This window comes from Odontesthes bonariensis, chromosome 14, assembly GCF_027942865.1.
Source record: "Odontesthes bonariensis isolate fOdoBon6 chromosome 14, fOdoBon6.hap1, whole genome shotgun sequence".
NCBI lineage: Eukaryota > Metazoa > Chordata > Actinopteri > Atheriniformes > Atherinopsidae > Odontesthes > Odontesthes bonariensis.
The window spans coordinates 9,712,115-9,733,169 of record NC_134519.1 but is presented as its reverse complement, the minus strand read 5'-3'; the positions used below and the strand labels follow the sequence as shown (position 1 = coordinate 9,733,169).

The 21,055-nt window shown below is 39.5% G+C and overlaps 1 protein-coding gene and 2 non-coding genes across 3 annotated transcripts; 2 read left to right on the top strand and 1 right to left on the bottom strand.

The window, feature by feature from the left end:
- Positions 1-4,212: 4,212 nt before the first annotated feature.
- Positions 4,213-4,300, top strand: trnar-ucu (transfer RNA arginine (anticodon UCU)). Its single transcript is given in 2 exon segments — positions 4,213-4,249; positions 4,265-4,300. It is a non-coding gene; the product is annotated as a tRNA-Arg (tRNA).
- A 1,019-nt stretch (positions 4,301-5,319) lies between these two features.
- trnar-ucu (transfer RNA arginine (anticodon UCU)) lies at positions 5,320-5,411 on the bottom strand. The gene is given in 2 exon segments: positions 5,320-5,355; positions 5,375-5,411. It is a non-coding gene; the product is annotated as a tRNA-Arg (tRNA).
- A 1,718-nt stretch (positions 5,412-7,129) lies between these two features.
- Positions 7,130-13,434, top strand: pold3 (polymerase (DNA-directed), delta 3, accessory subunit). Its single transcript, XM_075482186.1, has 12 exons — positions 7,130-7,269; positions 7,788-7,843; positions 8,085-8,184; positions 8,286-8,325; positions 8,476-8,608; positions 8,699-8,954; positions 9,657-9,729; positions 10,029-10,173; positions 10,272-10,375; positions 11,411-11,490; positions 11,595-11,673; positions 13,015-13,434. Exons 1-12 carry the CDS (start codon positions 7,213-7,215, stop codon positions 13,218-13,220), a joined length of 1,329 nt encoding a protein of 442 aa, XP_075338301.1. The 5' UTR covers positions 7,130-7,212; the 3' UTR covers positions 13,221-13,434.
- The last annotated feature ends 7,621 nt before the right edge of the window (positions 13,435-21,055 follow it).

The window sequence follows — 21,055 nt, the reverse complement described above, 5'->3', positions numbered from 1 at the left end:
AAATGTAAAACTGAGAAGAAAAAGTCTCATTCGGACATAAACATCATCTGTGAAGCCATCGAGGTCTTATCTTACTTCATTCTGACGGCTGGTTTATTTGACTTGACATTGAAGGTTCCTGCGTACTGATTTACAAGCAAACAGAATCTCTCTGAAGAAAAACACTTCACAGGAGCTCAGCATGACTGTGACGTTCACCCTGCACTTCAGCTGCAGATCCACCTCTGATCTCGTATCGCTCACACTTAGTTCTTCAGTGTCCACACATCCAGACAGAGATGGCCCGTATGTGGTGACAGCTCTTGAGCTGAAAAGGCAAAGAAAAGAGATCAGCGACTTACAGTCAGAGGGAAATACTGGTTATTCGTTTTTGTGTTGGGCTGGGCAACGATTAAAATTTTTAATCTAATTAATCACATGATTTCCCTGATTAATCACGATTAATCGCATTTGTACGCAAAATCCAAAAATGAATCCAAAAGTAGTGTGTAGCTTTTAGCATTTAGTTTTATTTTAAATGTGCTGCCATATGAATGAAAGTGCCATAACATTTGTTGTGCAAACACACTTTTAACATCAGCATTTAGTGTTTACAGATGACTTTGGTTCTGTCGACTCCGCCGTCTGGAAGAACTTTAAAATGAAAATGGCCGAGTAAAAGTTCCGTACCCTTCTCCATGTTTGGTGGATCCGCCGATTACTTTCTTTTCCTGTTCCACAGCAGACGGCAACAGACTTTTACAATAATAAAAGCCTGTGAGCAACAGACTTTTACAATAATAAAATAAATAATAAAACCTGCGTTAATGCGCGATAAAATATTTGTCGGCGTTAAATAATTAACGAGTTAACGCAATAATAACGAGTTAACTCGCCCAGCCCTTTTTGTGTTGTTTAATGGTCCAACTCCTTGATATTTCGTGGGGAAGTAGAGTCGGTTACTATGGTTACATGCTGACATTCCGACATCCCACCAGTCCGACATGGGCCTCAAATTGTCGGAAAAATGTCGAAAAAAAACACTTAATTTTCCATCAAACATTTCTAACTGGTCACACCTGGGAGAGGATTAATCTTACTCTCCAATAATATATAACATTTTTTTTATTTAGCCTACATGAAGAACATGCATTTTGTGGCCTGTCAAAAGGTTCTTAATAGATTTATTGTCACATCACGCAATCAGACATGCAACAACTGAGCAGCTGAGCACATCCAAACAAATCAACATTAAAAAGACGAAAACAAGTCTGAGCACTTTAGTTCCTTTATGTGCATTTATTTATCATATCCAAATAGTTGCAAAATAGATGCTGAATAAATGCACATAAAATGCTTTTAAAGACTGTATCACATCTGTACACATGTCTTAAAACATTTAAAATGCATGAACAGAAAGAAGGGACTCACCTGCTGAGTAACGCACATTTCCTGATATGGAAAGCCTTGTCGGACTGGTGGTTGCCAATAGAGTACTTTCTCACACAAAGCCATATGTTTGAATGGGTTAAACATCCGTCACCTCGATCACCTGCAACTGTAACGTGCAACTGTCATGATGAGACCTCAAACTTTTAATGATTGGATAAATGAATGAATGAATTAATGTAGTAAAGGAATACTCATCAAAGTTGAGCTTGATCACGATCTAAAGCTCCTCTGATCCACTCTGGGGATTTTTGGTTTTTGCTTTACGTCGTCAGGTTCAGACCATTTCCTTTATACATCATCATCATCAGAAGAATATTTTACCTGCCCCCCGCTGTGCATCGCCTGTCCCTCTGTTTGATTTTTCTTTCAGAAGCTGCCACGAAGGCCGGCCAGCATCACTGCGGCACAGTGAGCGAAAGCCTGAGATGTGCTGCGTCACATCGACAGAAACAGCGAGTTCATCACAGTGAGTCTCACAGAATGAGCAGCTGCATGTCATTAACAGGCCTCTCCTCACTGCTGAGTTTAGACAACAAAGAACTGAAATGTTTCAATATTAACACCCCCTAAAATAAAGCCCAGCTGAGGAGAGAAGCATCAGTCTGGTTGGTGCTGTTGTTTCTTTGTTTCTATAGTAACCACACTGCTCCTTATTCAATGAGCATCATGATGTAAGACGTTAAAATAGTTTCAGGACTGACCAAATGATGTGTGACACTTTGCTTGCTGACAGGCTCCACGGGAGACTCCTCTTTGTGTTCAAACCAGTCAGAGTGAAGTGTTGACGTTTCACTTTTCAACAAACCCTGTAAAAGCGTGACCCCGAGTCGACATTTTGAATTTCTTGCAGCAGATTCTCCACTGGTGCTCGCAGGTTATGTCACTGAATCTTTGGCCAGGGCCACAGAACGATAGAAGTGTCACTAAAAAGATTGAATCTGTCAAAGAATAAGAAAAAAACTACATTATTCTATCCAGGACGAGTGTTTAATCGTTTAATAATGTACGTAATGAATTCTTTTTATTCCTTTGTCAAGGTTTTTGTTGGGTGTAACAGAGTCCGAAGGTTAAAAACCCAGAACCTGGAAAGTGTGCTTTGACTTTAAAGAGCTGCACACGCAATGTTAGAAAGAATTTTCAAAAATAGACCAATATCAATGAATAAATGAAATGCCATATAATGAATAATAAAACGTTTCATTGGTTTGGCTGAAGATTTATTCAGGGTTTAATCATATAAATTAACAGGAATTAATAAGCCATGATTCTGTTTGTTACTTTTTGTTAACAATGGTGCTGCTTCTTCTCCCTTTATTACTTTTTAACCTAATTTAGTAAACCTAAAAACACAACCCTAACCAGGTATATTATTGCCTAAACCTGAACAGACAGCAGGTTAAACAGCTGTTGACTTCCCTCCTGGTCACCTGTCCTGCTTCAGCTCCTCCACTTTTACTGCTGCTGAGGTAAATTAAGAAAAACTCACTTGTTGTTCAGACTTTGGAAAGGACATCCCAGGCCTGTTAACACAAACTAATGACACTGAGCTCATTCTGTGGGATATAATTGTGCTGTAATGAATGGATGAAGCACAGCATTCAGCTGCTGTCCCATATAAGTGAAAAACTAAATCTGTACAACTCAACTGAACCAAATCGAACAGAACACATTGTGAAGGACTCATTACGAGCCAAACGGTGTCGTAAAATGCAGAAGATATATTCAAACATGGTTTTACTCAGGCTTTATTTCCAAACCACAATCTCAAAATGGTGAAAGATAAATCAGAGTTTTAGAGCTATTTACTCCTTATCTTCATTACTTTCAATTTTGTAGGTTAATAATTGTTTGTTTTTTGTTAGACAGGAAGAACTGTGGGTCCATTTCCTATAAATATAGGGACTGGTATAGGGATTGGGGTGGGACCTATGTTTTTTACCAGAGCAGCAGAAGCAGCAGAGGACAAAGAAAAGTTTGATCTGTATTATTTGCTTCCCAACTGGATAAATAAACCGTCAAACACAATCTTCAAGTTTTGGACATTGAACTTCTTTTGCCTGCCTACGAAACCCAACCCCAGTTCAGTAGGGGCTTGTTTGAACTTTTAGGATGTTTGGTTTGACAAACAGTCGCCACTACACAGAGCTTTCATCCTGCACAGGGCTGGATTTGAACCTGATTAATAACATGCAGACTAGTGATGGGAAGTTCGGCTCTTTCGACTCCCGAACGGCTCTTTATTTAAGATCTTTTGCAGATATTTTACCTTAACTTTGCAAAAAAAAAAAAAATCATGGTTTATGTTGAAAACCCTTTTGCTTTCAGTGTTTTTATGAGAGACCTAATTCTTTGCATTTATTCTGTGACAAAACCACTCTTACCTTATTTCAATTCAACTTTTTTATTGCACAAATTAAACAAAAAATTTCAAACAAATCCACAGAACAGAACCAAACTCAAGTTAACATTAATAATGTCCTCAATTAAACTTTTTTATTGGACAAATGAACAAAAAGAATTTCAAACAGATCCAAACTCCTTAATTCTCGCATGAATGCCGCGTGCAGGTCGCCATGCTGGCCAATCATAACAAAGCTGTGACCAGAGATGGGACTGAGCACTGAAAGTGAAACCTAAGCAGCGAATGGTGAAAAACTTCTGGCTCTCAGAGCCGATGCTTCTGCGCATGACCCATCACTTAATGCAAACTTTTAAGGATTCATGTCGGAACAATGTTCGTGTTTTATGAATTTTACACATGGACAATTTGTGGTGTGGACAGGCTCTGTGGCGCAATGGACAGCGCATTGGACTTCTAGTTAAGTAAGGTGTAATTCAAAGGTTGTGGGTTCGAGTCCCACCAGAGTCATTGTTTATGTTTGGAGGATTAAATCTTGATTAACCACATAAGCTTATGTTTGGATATTGGTAACTCAGATGGTTCTGATTAAGCAGAACATTCACCAAATAAAAAAATCCTTCCACTTATCAAGCAAAACTGAAGCACTGTTATCCAAATCTCCAGAGACAAAAGTTCATGAGGAAAGTTTCCATAGATTTGTTTGGTGCAAACAAAACTAACAGTGTAATGTGTTTTAGAATATACCAGAATAAGCTGCCTTAAAGGGATAGTTCGCCTCTTTTGACATGAAGCCGTATGACATCCCATACTAGCAATATCATTTATGAACATTTTCTTAACATACGAAGGGAGAGAAAATAGTGCCAAGCGATTGTTAGGTCTGACTTTTTCCTGGAAAACAATTTTGTGATGCAAATGTATTACTCTTTTGAACGCATATTGTTTTGAGAAGCAAAACGCTTTATTTTTGTGGCCCCAGCCAACTAGCTTGACTACCTTCATCAACACCAAAACGAGACTGGAACTCGGCTCACAGGACGCAGCAGGGGGTAAGAAGATGTTCATAAATGATGTTGCTAATATGGGATGTTATACAGCTTCATGTCAAAAGAGGCAAACTATCCCTTTAAGAAACAGTGGAAGCAAATATGTAGGTATGAAGACAAAGTGAGTTTTAGAGACTTTACCATCCTAAATGCACACAGCTGGTCTGTTTTTGATGGAAACCTCATCAAGTTCTGCAGAGCTTGAGCTGAACAGAAAGTAAGACACAAGAATGGCGTAAAACATCTGGGGAATTATCAAAAAGAAACACCACTCACACCCCACATGTGTGGCATAACTCCGGACTGGATCACATCTTTACAATCATTAAGGGCTTTGAGTTCTTATACTTAAACAATGGTACACTACTCACAGCCTTGTAATAACCTCTGGGGTGCACTAACTAGTAAGAAATTCATCTGCATCTTTCCTCTATCATGAAGCTGATCTCCACAGATTTATTCGACATGATCATAAAGGAGCGACTCTGGTGGGACTCGAACCCACAACCTTTGAATCCCTTCTCAACAGGGTGACTAGAAGTCCAACGTGCTATCCATTGCGCCACAGAGCCTGTGACCTCCTGGCCATGTGCTGCTTTTTTGTCTGATGGGAAAAACATGGCATGCTGTTCCAATTCAATTTGCAAATCTTAGAGTCAAAAGGTTATCGCTGGTAATATATCTGTGGCAGTAAGCCGCATTTATTTTGGCTCATGTTCTGCAAGTTTCTAATACCGTACTCTTACCTTTTAAGAATTCATATCATCTGCATTTGAGCCTTTCACCTTTTTCTCCCTTTTTCATGGAAGCTGGGTGGAGAAATCGGCTTCTGAGCGATCAGCTCAGAGGGAGGACATGACAGCCTTTTTTAGAATTCTGCTTTCATGTAACAGGGGTTGTATTATTGCAGAAATGGCATGCAAGCCCCCCCCAGGTGCAAGTCATGAGCTTCACCAGCGAGCCATCAAAGGGCTGTTGTTATCATTCCACTGTGAAATGATAGAGGTTTAAAAGGTGAGTCTCAGCTCTCAGAGCTTCATGCATTCAGTTCTCTGACATTTTTACCGTCCTACGTGTTGGTTTTATGGGCACATCGTTGGATTAAATCAAGCACACACGTGTCTCATTAACGTTTCTTAACTTAACTGAAAAAGATTAATCCTGGATCATTAAGATTCCAAAGGTTTGTCAACTTTGTGGGGCTGCTGTTCTCCTGCTGATCCCTCAGAGATATGATGTCTCATAATATTAATTCAACCAATTTTCTCGTGTGCCTGTTGGATTTCTCCTTTTATAGCAAATAAAAAGTAACGCTTGTAATCCAACAGCCATTTTATAATCTTTTATTTATTTCTCTCAACTTGTGATGAAGCGTACAGTAAAATGGATCGTGACGTTGCCTACAAAGAAGTGGAAGGATGTAACTCCATCACAATGATTGTTTTTTGTTAGTTTTAGCAACGTTTGGAAGTTGGATGTGGTCAAGCTTGTATTTGAATATTTTTAGATTAGATTTACTTTGCAGGTGCATTTTAAACGTTTGTATTGGTACCCGAGACTCGCCTTCGTAATCATACTCACACTGTATATCGAGAAAACATTAATAAGCATGTCAAGTTAATTAATTATTGATAAAGTGATTGCACACAGTGGAGGAATAATCAAAAATTTGTCAGAGATTATTTTATAGAAGAGGAGAGATGGTGAGTGGGACGTGAGGCAAGGCAAGGCATCTTTATTTATATAGCGCATTTCATACCACAGGCAACTCAATGTGCCTTACATAAAAACAAGCAATTTAAAGAGAATTAAAAGAATTGAATAAAAATTAAAACACACAGTTAAAGCATAACAGCTAAAAGCTGAGAGTTTTTGTTCAATGTCCCTACGAATGTTGTATTTCTCTTGTCTTCGTATCTGTAATGTATTTATTTAGATGTCAAGACATGTAATGCACTGGAGTACTAAAGTAATTTAGTTTAAAAATATACTTTATCACCCTATCATTATGTACTAGGAGCTCCGTACTCCCTTTAAAGATGTGAGGGAAAGTAATAAAAAGAAAGAATTTGATTCAATTTATACAGAGCTCTGGATTGGTTGGTTTGTATTATATAAAACACAGTTCTTTATTTTGATTTGATAACTTTCCATTTCTGGTTTCAGGCATGTTTTTAAGTGGGTGTCAGTCGGTGCTCTGCGGGAGGTGACAAACCGCAGTAGCTCGTGTTAGCCTGTAGAGGGCAGCATGCCGCTTCTTATTGACCGGAAAACACGCAAGCACGTGACACTACACCGGAAGTAAATAAACTGCCTTCCCGCGCAGTTGAATTTGTTCAATAAGACGTTTACGTTGGAAGAAAACCCTGGAAAATGGACGAGCTTTATTTGGATAATATTGACGAATTTGTTAACGACCACAACAAGATAGTAAGCGCGTGTTTGATTCACTTCGTGTCCTCTCGCGCTTACCTTTTCCTGTCAATGGCAGTTTAAACTAGCATCGACATGATTAGTCGTTGAATTGCGTTAACAAACCTGCCAGTTTAATGTATCTTTGCTTCCCCTAAGAAATTGAATTACAGACATGATTGATTATCGATTCCTAATATTTTTGGGGGTCTTTTGGGTAATTCGGCACATGAATTTTGTTGTAGACATAACTAGATTCTGGACTATTACCGCGTTTCCACAGTTGAGTAGTTTCAGTTACTGTATGTTACAGTTAAGGTAGGCCAATATTGTAGGATTCAGAATAACACTGGAACAATAACCAGAGGTTGAAGGTTCCTCTGTTTAGTGTCAAAGATTTACGTTGCTCGATGGAAATCAAAAGTGACAAATAAGCGCACATCTGCTTAAGAAATGTAGAGGTCATCGTATTTATTCGGGCATCCATATCGCACATGTAAACACTCACATTGTCTCGTATTGTCTTTTTTTACCAGGTTACCTATAAATGGCTGAGTCTCACTCTCGGAGTCCATGTCAATACAGCAAAACAGTAAGTGTTATTGTGTTATTGGCCCCCATAAGGCTGTCTGAGGGAGGTAAATGCCTTGTGATGTCCAACTTTACTTAAGTGCATGAGAAAGTATCAAATCCTGACTTGACCTGCTCTGATAGGTTTTAAAATTCAACTCGAAACGTGTTGCATTTTCTCTTAATATAAAATCAGATTTTGCTCTCACCCTTCTGACTCCCAAGTCTCCCCTCGGTTAAACGCGTGTTCGATGTGTTTTCAGAATGCTTTACCATTACCTGGATCACAAGAGGAAGGAAAGCTCACCCCAGCTCCACGCCACTTATCTTGTGTCGGGGAAGTTTGTGGATGATGGTCAAACGGTGAGTAAAAAATAAAACTGCTCTGGCTCTGATTGCATTCTTCTAATGACACCAGACTTCATTTTAATTTGACTTTGTTTGATGCTGTGTTTGCTTTTCAGTGTCACAAGGTGTCAGTTGTCAGAGAAGAGCAGTTAGAAGGTGTGTAAATGTTATTTCTCCAGCACTGCTTGCTGGTTGGCGTTCGGTCTTTCAGTTCCTCTGTTGCGCAGTTTATAGAAAATATGTTTTTATTTGTATCGTTGGTTGAGAAAACACGACAGCAGGTAACCTCTGGTGTTTCTTCTGCAGATTTCAAAGCAAAGATGAGCTTGATAGTCAGCGTTCACGTCTACAGCGTCCAGAAAGCTTTACTGAAAGACAGCGGCCCCCTTTACGGCGTCGACTATGATGCTGTGAAAGACAACCTGAAGAACTGCAGCAGGTATGAAGGGACTTAATGCAGGAGAGGATTTGTCTGGACAATCGTTTTTTTTTTTAAAAAGGATCTAAGACGGTTTCGCCCATCCTGCAGGTACAGTGCGATCCAGTGTGCCAGTGCTGTGCCCATGTCTTCTGTGGAGCTGCAGCAGGTGCGGGATATGCAACGGGCGCCTCCGTCTGAGCCTGAAAACAAAAAGCCTGGAATGAATGGACACGCCAGTGTTGCTTCCAAGCCACCCGCAAAGCCACAAAAAGGCATCATGGGAATGTTTTCAAATAAATCTACACCCAAGAATCAGGAAGACAGAAAAGAAATCAAGCCTGAAGTGAAAGAAAATCCACCTGCGGTATGTCTTTGTGTCTTCTTGTTGTCGTTAATTGTTATAAAGAGAAACGGAGGGTTTGCTGTAGATCAGTGATACTCACTATTTTTTCACAAGAGCCACATTGGCAAAATCAAGGGAAGAGCCACTTTTATCACAACATACTAAAGTCTCCTTTTGCAAATATGCATTTCTACATATAAAACATCCCACAAAAAAAGAAACAACACAGCCAATACATTTTCAATTAAGACCACATTTACCTTAAAACTGGGTTGAGTGGAAGCCGGCATGCATGTCCTTGACTTTCTTCATGTTGTATTTGTAGTTTGTTGTTGTAATCATAGTGAGACATTCAGGATGAGCATGGTTTTTGTGCTGGTTTTTTTTAATTAAAAACCGATCCATTATGCCTGCATCTCGCGCTGGCTAAAGGAGCTAGCGTGCACTGCGGTCAAGTGTGATGGTGGTTTAAGCGGGCTGCGTTGCCAGGTTTAACAGTCCCCCCTTTAGGAAACACCATTAAGCCTTAATTAATACTTACTGTAAATAAAATACTTAATATTACAAAAACGCAAACTTAATAAATATTCGCTGTATTTTTATTTGAAAAAATTTGTTATTGTTATACGCTACTATGCGAGTGTGAGCCACCAATTAAAGCTTGAGGAGCCGCGCAATGAGTATCTCTGATCTAGATGCTTATTATTACGATTTGTGTTTCAGGAAGATGTCCCCAAAAGTAAACCTGCTGCGAAAGCCAACCCAATGATGAACTTCTTTGGGAAACAAACAACAAGTGAGTCATATGATCAGTGATGTACATGGAGAGGAAGTCAAAGACCGACTCGGGCTGGTTATCAGATGTTTTATTCAAATGTTCAGTAGTTTTTATACTTTTTGTAAGCATGCCCATCATGTCAGTCCTGATCTGATCTATTGAACCCCATTACGGTAAGTTGCTGTGAGCGGAGCGCACAAAAAGAACTTAACTGTAGTATACTGGGTTCTTTATATGTCACGTTGAGATGTGAAAAGAAAATGACTCGCAGTTTGGATAGGTTCAACATTGTTTGTTATTTTTCTTCACTTCCACAGAAAAACCTGACAAACCTGCGAGGGAGGAGGAAGCAGCTCAGTCGTCCCCCACAGCAGAGCAGCAGCGTCACAGTCCACAACCCGAGGAAGAGCGTGAAGCTGCGGCAGAGCCGCCGCAAAAGGACGCCAACAAAGACTCCAGGAGGTGCGATCAAATGTCACGTGATCGAACAGATTAGGAAACACGCTGCAACAAGATTACCGTTAACGTGGTCGTTTTCCTTTCTTTTTCTTTTTTTTAAGCAAAACTAAGCGAAAAGAAGATTCTGACAGCGAGGAGGAGAAGATGGAGAAGAAAAAGAGGCGAAGGATCAAGAGACCAGAGCCAGACAGCAGTGATGAAGATGGTAAGCTTTGTTTTTTTTACTTCATAATTTTGCACTTTACTGAAGAGTTTAAAGGAGCACGAAAATGCTGAAACATGCAGAAAATGTGTTTTATTTTTTGTTTTTCTTTTAACCTTTTCAGCCTGGATGCAACGTTTGCTTCTCAAACCCAATGCAACACAGTACATTTAAATATGTGTTTAATTCAGTTTATTTATTTAATGACAGTTCACAACAAGATTCATCTCAAGGTGCTTTAATGAGAGTTAACAGACTTCATATAGTCCAGTTATACTGCAAAGCTTCTGTTTTTGTTGCTGGTTTATTGGTTGCATTCGTGAAATTGAGATTTTTTTGTCCCTGATATTGATCTTTAAGTATTATTTTAACTATATTTCATATAATTGTAACACTGCAGAAGTAAAACTAGGATATCCAAAACAGAAAACCTTGAAGTAAGCATGTAATTGTTCCTTGATGGCATTGAATGCAACGTTTTGTTCCTCACTGACGTTGAACGCAGCCTGTTCACCGGAACATGTGACCGTCTTCCACTCGTTCAGTGATTAAAACTGTTTTATTCATGCCAGTAAAGTAAATGCTGTGTTCATGTTACAGCTTTAGTAATGCACTTCTGTATTGGTGTGCTAATTAGCTTACGTTAAATGTTGCTTCATGTCAACCGTAACGGCAGCAGAGGCTGATACCATCAATCAAACGTCGCAAATGAACCAATCTGATATCTGATCCCCCGGTTTTGTAGGACAAATATTGATGAATATGAAAAAGAAAGTTAATTTGTAGTAGAAGCCAAAGGTTTAACCTTTCAAACCTTTTTTTTTCTGCTTAAAGTATTATCCAAGGTTGAGAAATGAAGGATTTATTGACAGTCATCAGGAAACTGTCTGAGTGGGTTCATTATGTCGCACCCTGCCTAATTTATCCTCAAAGTACATCCAGAAACTTTAAGTGCTTTTAAATTAAGGATACATTAAAGAGGGTAAATTTCCAAACCCCAGAACGAGTAATTATAGAAAACTTGTGTTTCTTTTGCAGTTATTCCAGATTCTCCAAAGCAGATGGAAACCAGAGAACCGAGTCCTAAAAAAGAGGTTCAGACGATTCAACTGTCAGATGTAAGTACCTGACGCTGAAATATGCCCTTTCTACTGCAGATATAAAGCATATCTTACCCGTCTATTCCTCTGATGCCTGTTTGTGACATTTTTATGATTCACAGAGAAGTTCTGAAGCTAAGATAAGGAAGAGGAGGCGAGTCCTGAAGTCCCGCACCTTTGTGGACGAAGAAGGATGCATCGGTATGAAAAGCAAATGAGTGAAGAAGCTCAAACTTTGATGCAAATGATAATCTGTCTGTTCGAGTATGTTCAAAGTAGGGCTGGGCAAGTTAACTCGTTATTATCGCGTTAACGCATTAATTATTTAACGCCGATAAATATTTTATTGCGCATTAATGTTTTTTTTTATTTATTTAAACATTTTTTTATTATTATCATTATTATTATTTTTTTTAAATAAAAAAAAAACATTTTTGGGGGCTTTTGTGCCTTTAATGGATAGGAAAGTTCAGAGAGACAGGAAACAGGGGGCAGAGAGTGGGGGAACAACACGCAGCACAGGGCCGTCCAATGCGGGACTTGAACCGGGGCCAGCTGCAGCGAGGACTATAGCCTCTGTACATGGGGCGCCTGCTCAGCCCACTACGCCACGGACCACCCCTGTTTTATTATTTATTTTATTTTGTAAAAGTCTGTTGCTGTCTGCTGCGGAACCGGAAAAGAAAGTAATCGGCGGATCCACCAAACATGGAGAAGGGTACGGAACTTTTACTCGGCCATTTTCATTTTAAAGTTCTTCCAGACGGCGGAGTCCACAGAACCAAAGTCATCTGTAAACACTGCCAAGTTGAATTGTCTTCTCAGCGTAGTAGTTCCAGTCTAAAATATCACTTAAAGGCAAAACACACAACTGATAGCAGCAAGTCATTCAAGGAAACAGACAGTGGAGCGAGGCTTCTACATAAAAACTGCAGAAAGATGCTGATGTTAAAAGTGTGTTTGCACAACAAATGTTATGGCACTTTCATTTATATGGCAGCACATTTAAAATAAAACTAAATGCTAAAAGCTATACACTACTTTTGAATTCATTTTTGGAATTTGCGTACAAATGCGATTAATCGTGATTAATCAGGGAAATCATGTGATTAATTAGATTAAACATTTGAATCGTTGCCCCGCCCTAGTAAAAATATTTATTCCCTTTCAGAAACCTTCTTAGTATTGAGTCAAAGGCTGAAACTCTGGCCTGCTGCCTGTTGATTTCAGCTCTCTGTTACCCTGCAAAGTTTCTCAGTAATTGTGCGGCGATGGAAAACCTGGGTTTTCAGATTGCTGCTTGTGTCCACAAAGGCAACAAAAGAATCTGTTAACACTCGGTTAACTGAAGCAGTGATTAAACCGAGTAACAGTGACACATCCGTTCTGCTTTCTGTAACTTACACACATTTTAACCCTTTAATGTCCGACCTGAGGAAAAAAAATATTTGTTTTTTTTCTGGTCCACAGCCGGTTATTAGTTAGGGTCCTCGTTGACAATCTGCATTAATTGTAACTCCGTTTTCTTGTTTTTTTCCACAGTTACAGAAAAAGGCTACGAGAGTGAGTCTTACTCTGAGACGGAAGCTGATTTTCAGCCCACCAAACAACCCCCAAGAGAGCCCATTAAAGCGAAGCCGTCGTCGAGTAGCAAAGAGGACAGTAAGAAAAGTCAGAAGAAAGGTCCAGTGAGCTCAAATAAAGGAACTAAACAAGCTTCCATTATGGGATTTTTCCAGAAGAAGTAACAGAAGACGATGTCAGACATTTCTATTGGCTCTGATGAACAAGCACCGCCTCCGACATCTTAGAACGACCTCTTGATTGGGCTGCCTCGGCTCTCAGAAGGACTTTCAACATGGACGTATCCAGTTCAGGATTATTAACATTTTACTTTAGATTTTTTTTTTACCACCATCAGCTCTGAATACACGTATTGTTCAATAAACATTAAAAACTAAACCTGAGCATGTGTTTTTCCTGTGAAATTAAAGCACTTTTAAACAGAATTTCCATATTTAGTCTTTATTTGTAAGGGGGCAGTTATGTTTACATAACCTGCACCTAATTTTACATATTAGGTTTAACTTATAGCTTTGAAATGGTTTTTGTTCAACTTAAAACAGTATATTAAAAAATCTATAAAATCTGAAATGCAGTTAAATGGATTTTTAGTGCAGATCTAAAAAGGCAGTTGCCTCAGTCCCTTCAGGAAGTAAAAACACCTCTTCTAATACTTACAAACTGCTCTCAATAGTTGAAAACATGTTCTCAGAAATGTAAATGTGTTCAAATTCAAAGAGTGTTGTGGCCATTTCTGTTTGTAAATCATAAATTCTATCAATTTAGTTTTCTTAGGGCAGTTAGAATATACTTTAGTTAGTTTGGAATCAAAATCTATAGTTATTTTTTTAAATTTGAAATTGTTTAGATTATTTTAGTAACTTTTAGACCCTGATTAATTAGAGAGATTAAGAACACACCGGGGGGCGTGTTGGAGGGGCTTTTTGTTTGTGAAATGTCTGGTGTGAACACGGGAGGTGGTGGTAAAATAATTTTTTGATCACTTTTTGAGCTTGTAAAATCAGATTAAGCTAACTTTCGTTGTTCATCTAAATTGTAAGAGATTTTCAGTTATTGTTTTGTTTTTGTTTTTTTATTGTGCCATCATCAGCAGAGGGGGGGTGTTCGCCCAGGGACCGCCACTGCCTGGAAACGGATCCACCCCCACCCACTCTCCCTTAGTTTGGTTCAGTTCCTGGTGTGATTATTTGATTTTAATAGAAACCCAGCAACTGAGTAGAGACAGACGAATATAGCTGTTAGACATTAAACCACCAAATCCAAAGTAAAGATCCAGATCTTTGTGGTCTGAGAAGTGTGGAAACCGGTAAAAGTCTTTGAAAATTAGTGTCGCTCAAAACAGTTTGTCTCTGGGTTTGAAATCTGGGCATCAAGGACGAGTTGTTCACGACCGTAAACGCCACCAGGGCTGAAAGGAAAAATAACCGTCTGGGTTGTCATCAAAAGTTAATCACTTCTAAGTTGGGCTGAACTCCACATCGGGTAAAAACTTTAATGCAAAGTTGTTGTTTAACTGTTTAGGTCCAAATATTTAGTGACAGAAATTTTATGGACTTCAGCTCCTCAGAAATGTGTAAGATAAAGTTTCTGATGCACACAAAAGGAAAAAAACAACAACAATTTTTACTCATTTAAAAGCTCGGCTGTATTCTCCGAAGTTCGCTGATTAGAAGAAGGAATAAAACTGATCATTTTCATCCATCTACACGTTTTCTATAATCCAATTCAGTGGAAGCTATTAGGCGAAAAGGCGAGCTATACCCTGGAGGATAATTTATTTCTTTAATTTATTCTTTAATTGTTTCACCACTTGCTTTATTAAATGTAAATGTATCGATCAATAAGTGTGCGAAATACAAAGTTATATCTTAAGAGAGAAACATTTCATGGATGACCTTTTCCCCTCTGTATTTGAGTAAAAAAAAAAAATCTCTAAAAGCCTGAAACTGTTTTGCTTAAGAAATGCTTAAAATGAGATGCAGTTGGAATTATTCGTCATTTCTCTGTGGATTTGAGCTTTTTATCACTAAACTATCATTACTCGAAGCTTTAAGAAACGCTAAAAAGCCTTTTTAATGTGACTGTGCAGATTATATTAAGCTGCCGCTGCAGAGGTCCTCAGCTGAACTCCTCCGCTCTCAGTTTCCATCTCTGACATTCAGGGGGATCTTGTAGTTGTGACCATTAACGGTGAAGTGAAAAACACCTCATTACGATGCCACCTGGTATTTGGTAGGAGAAATTAGGCAACAATAGGCAAACAAATAGGCAAGCATAAAGACTTGGAGCGGCTTTAATTTGGGCCAAATTGTGACGGCTACATGGCTGAATCTCCATACCTGCAGCTCTTGCAGGATGTAGGTTTGCAGCAGTGAAAGGAAGGAAAACCAGTGAAGCATCAACGGGGTCAAAGGCATTCAAAGCACAGGTGTCAGAGCACACAGAGCATCACAGTTTGATGTGTCTGGGGTTGGTTTGGTCAGATCTGGACCACAGAGCAGTGGAAGAAGGTGGTCTGATGAATTTCCTCTGGGTCCATGTTACCTTGGAGACGCACTATGGGAAGAAGGCAAGCCGGTGGGAGCAGAGGGATTATCTGAGCAAAGCTCTGCTGGGAAACCTCGGGTCGATTTTACTTTGATATGTACCGCCTGCCCTAACAATCCTGTCACGTTCGTGGGGTTTTTCGCCATGTTTTTAGTTCTGTGTTTTATCATGTTTTAGGTCATGTCACGTCTTAGTTTTTAAGTTCATGTTTAGTTAAGTCTTGCCATGTTTTGCCATTGTTGTTTCCTCAGTCACCATGTTCAGGTCATCAGCTTCACTTTCTTCACCTGTGTTTTCCCCATCAGCTGTTCTCACTCACCAATCACCCTCCACAGTACTTAGTCTGTCGTTTGTTCATGTTCATTGCCAGATCCTTACCCGTCACTGTCACAGCCAAGATAAGTGACTTTCAAGTTATTCCAAGCCATAGTCATGTTTTGTTTTGTCACAGTTTAGTTTTGGTATCCGGCTCAGCCGCGATTTATGTTGCCCTTCTCTTTGTGAATAAACCAAGTTTTGTTTTTGAAGAATCTGTATCCTTCCACGCCTCGCACCCAGTCAAACTGACACATTGTTGCTAACTATGTACACCCCTTCATCACATTTGTATTTCCTGATGGCAGTGGCCTCTTTCAGCAGGATAATGCATCCTGCCACACTGTTAAAATAGCTCAAAATTGGCTTGAGGAGCACACATTTAAAGGGACACTATGTAATACATTAAGTCATTTATTAGCTCAAATCAACATTCATTCATAAGTTAGTCCTCATTGGTGTAAAATGATCTCTGTCAAATTTCAATTATCCTCCTGAGTGAATAATAACTTGTCTGTGCCTACATATCTGCAAGCTCTATGGAGGCTGCCATATCCTTCCGGTCTATGAAAAACGACGAAGTGCCGAGAGGGACATAAAGCACTTCGAATCGCGTTTTCTCCATTTTGACGTCACGTTTGCACGCAGGTAAAAACAGAGCCAGTCTACGCTATTAGACATTCTCTGGTATAAACCAGCCTGAACGGTCTGCACTTTTGTTCGCAATGGAAGACCATAGTTATGCCACGCCACAGGAGAAGGGATCCTCGTCGCCGAAAAAGAGAATTGAAAAGGCAACGTGAGCTTCTTGAATCTTGACACATACCGCCTTCCGTAGTTCAACGCACATTTGAAAACGCAAGGCGCTAGAGAGCAAATTCATTCGAAATTCAGGGCAAAATAAAATTGCACCACTAGATGGGAGAAGAAATTACATAGTGTCCCTTTAAGGTGTTGACTTGGCCTGCAAATCTGCCACATTTCAGATGTGGTGGTCCTCCCATGAGGAGGACCTACCTCCCAACTTAAATGACTTTAAAGATCTGCTGCTGATGGCTTGGTGCGAGGTTTAGTGGAAGCCTCACCTTAGCAGGTAGGGGCTGGTTTGGTTGATCTTAATATTAAGCAGGCATGTGGTCATAATGTTATGGCTGGGCAGGGTATGTCTGTTTGCTGTTGTGCTTTTGGTGACAAATCGCTGTCCATTAAAACCTGTGAATAATTTCTTTGCAGGAACTTAATGTGCTCAACAACAAGCAGCTACTGTTTGTCAAAGGTTGCTACCTGACAGTGAACTGAGTTTATGATCCAATTTATTTTACAAACAGCTGCTGGGACGGGCTAACTGAGCTCTATGTGCACTGTGGATCCCAACAGACACGTGTCAAAGAATAAAAAACTTATTTATTTGAATGGAATAGAATGTATATGAGTTTCTCTTTTAGGTAGCTGTGAGCTTCACAGGGTTTTTTTGTTGTAAACTGGGATCTGTATCAGGAGAAAAGTGACTTTTCATGAGTTCATTTTACAAATCAAAAGTGCATCAGCAGCTCTTAGCACTGACAGAGTGGCTCTGTGTATAAGCTGTTCCTCAGATGGGAGCAGGGGTAGTTAGATTAAGAAAAGACGTGTCGTAAAAGGAGCAAAGATGAGCTTTTAGAACTTGGATTGAACAGAGGCTCGTCGTAGGTTAAGTTCTTGATCTTGAGACGGACCGAGAAAGAAGAAAAACTCAGATGGTTGGACGAAGACGGCAGCGGGCCAGTAAAACAGAGCACGCTCTGGTCTGGGTAATGTGCAGAGAGTTCAAGTGCACATTTTCAACCTTGAGAACCAAAGAAAACTCTTAAGTTGCACATCAGTTTCTATAGCAACAGAAAAGTGAAAACTACGACTTGGGTCAAGTATATCACCCAATTTTTGACCTAAGGATCTCTGTGTGTTTTGGGGGGTTTTTTTGTTATAAAAATGGAGCGGCGTAACCCTTCCAGCTAAAACCAGCTTGAAAATGTCCCTTAAAAAGGTCTTAAAGGTTCAAATCCCACCCATGAACTTCTTGCTTCACATCCCTTTTCACAGAGCCCAACGAAACGTTGAGAAAAACATTTGAATTTGAGCAGTGAAAGGTGTTCTACCTTCTGTTGTGCTGGGTTCTCACTGTGAGACAAGTATTTTAAACATGATAAATATCACCTTTTAAAGAGCAAACACCCTGTTAAAGTGAGAAATAACGCAAGTCATTTCAAATCGTTTGACATTTAAATGACTTCAAACAGCTCTAATCTCTGTTGTATTTTGGATTAACTCAGTTAATGTGTTTGTGGTAATAATAGAAAATGTCACCAGGAGCTTCAGTGTGAATGTGCTGCTTAAATAGAAACGACAGAACTCCGTGGCACAGGGAAATAAAATGTTTGGTTCATGTCAAACAAAGCTCCGAAAAGAGATGTTTTCATTGCTGGTTTATGCCATTTCTTGGACTTTTCTAACAATTAGTGTGTGTGTGTGTGTGTGTGTGTGTGTGTGTGTGTGTGTGTGTGTGTGTGTATGTATATGTGTATATATATATATATATATATATATATATATATATATATATATATATTACCTTAGATTCATTAATTAATTTATTTTTTGATCGTAGCGTCTGTCCACTCTTTGTCATCCTGCTGGAGATCCATCCTGAGAGAGGACAGAGAAAAGAGAACCAGGCTGGAAATGAAGACATCTGCAGTGGCAACTTAACCTGCAAAAGCTAATTAACCAGAGATTTTAGCCATAATGTATTATTGAATTCTTTTTCTCCAAACTCTTAATGATTAATGTGAGTCATGTGTGATTGATGTAGTCCCATTTGTGCTCTGGGAACCTGTGCTACTGCTGGTGTTTCTCAATATCTTTTGACATTTTGTAAATGGTCAATGAAGCAAATGAATAAAACAAGAGTCCTCGACAATGAAAATAATGATTGTCTGCACGTCTACCTTTAACACGGCCAGGCAACCCTTTTAGTTTTCCCCTCCACATTTTCATATGTGGGTTTTTTCACATTAAAAAATATTGTTTCCTTTCAGGGTTTAGTGGTATTTTTCCAAAGCAGCTGTCAGTGAAAGAATTGGTCCAAAAAATCACTCATTTTATGGTACTTCAAGGCCGTATTTGTGCTTAAATTGAGAAATTATGATTATACTTTATCAAATAATCACGCTCTACCACTTTTTTATTATTCATAAGTCATTTTTGGCCGTGATTGATGACAAATTTAATTTATTTTCACAAAACTTTCTGTGTATGACTTGTTGTAACAGCATTTCTAAACAAAAATGAATTCCAGACTCCGCCGTCTGGAAGAACTTTAAAATGAAAATGGCCGAGTAAAAGTTCCGTACCCTTCTCCATGTTTGGTGGATCCGTCGATTACTTTCTTTTCCGGTTCCGCAGCAGACAGCAACAGACTTTTACAAAATAAAAGCCTGTGAGCAACAGACTTTTACAATAATAAAATAAATAATAAAACAGGGGTGGTCCGTGGTGTAGTGGGCTGAGCAGGTGCCCCATGTTAAAGAGGCTATAGTCCTCGCTGCAGCTGGCCCCGGTTCAAGTCCCGCGTCGGACGGCCCTGTGCTGCGTGTCGTTCCCCCTCTCTCTACCCCTGCTTCCTGTCCATCCTTTCCTATCCATTAAAGGCACGAAAGCCCCAAAAAATTATGTAAATTTAAAAAAACAACTGCGTTAATGTGCGATAAAATATTTATCGGCGTTAAATAACAAACGAGTTAAAGCGATAATAACGAGTTAACTCGCCCAGCCCTAGAAGAATGTTTGTTACTTCCCCCATTTGCACCATAGCACTTTATTTATAAAGCACAGGGTCAACCGAGGTGCTGCACATAAAACCAGGAAGAACATATAAGTAAAGAACACGTTTGTCTGCAGACGAGTGCTTTCACAGTGAGAGTAAACCTACAAGTATGCTGTTGACTGTAATGAATAAGACACAGCTGTCAACTAATAGGCTTTGCAGGATGCTGAGCCCTTTGGTACAGAGTTGAGACGGTGGGGGTGAGGTGGAGGGGGCTCAAATAAATATGTCACTCGGTTTTATGAACTAACACTTCACATTTCTTTCACTTTTTATAGAAATATAGATAAAAAATGAAAAGGCTCGGATAAAGCAGCCCTATGATCCTACCACATCATTCCCAGAGACGAGGACCCGTCTATGGGGACTTGTTGCTAAGTGATATCCAGACGGCGCTGTTAGCTCAGGCAGCAGCACCACACCCTTTTCTCTCTCCGTGAGCACACAAGTGGGCCAGTGGAACTGGTATTTGGATTAGCTGAGCACTCTAACATGAAAAAGGATATCCTTCAGTGTTTCAGGGAGTGGCCTGGAAATGTGCTCAGCCACTCGTGGTTTGCCTTGGCTTTTGCTCCATTGTGGCAACTGTTGAATGAGGTCAGACATGATGCATCTTTATATAAGAGGAGGTCCCACAGCTGCAGCTTCCACAGCATACAGTCCTGAGGACAGCTGAGTCACAGGCTACAGTTACTGTATGACCTCCGCTGGGTGCAACAATGGCACCAATGTTCCTAATATTTCCCTAAAAGAAATTAGAACCACATTCTAAAATATTTCCCTTAAAACAAATTAGATAATGCCTCCCACAATGTGGGAAACGTCAGACACATTCATGGAGCACAAATATCCTGTACACTGTGTGTCTAAGTATGTGTAAGTTCATTTAGGCTTATGTAAGATATTAAAAGGAAGCCAGTGAGAAAGCAGTTTTAACATCCTTTTCGCAGAATACAATGCAATGCGTCGTCAAATCTTTAATTTGCTGGTTTGTATTTGTCTCTAATATTTATTTAGAAATATAAAAACAAAGAAAAACCCACAAAAACGGAAGTATTTACAAAGAAAAAGATTCCATAATGGGATATAATAAGCTTTTGGTGGGGACTTTTTTTTCCTCTTCCTGCCCCAGCAGACTAAATGCCACAAAATAGTCGACAAAGGTCTTCAGTAAAAGGTCCGACTCTGGTATACTCTGTTTAGCACAAGATACTCCTGCAATTTAACCCCAATATCACAACATAAATTACACACAGGCTCACTGGGATGGATCTG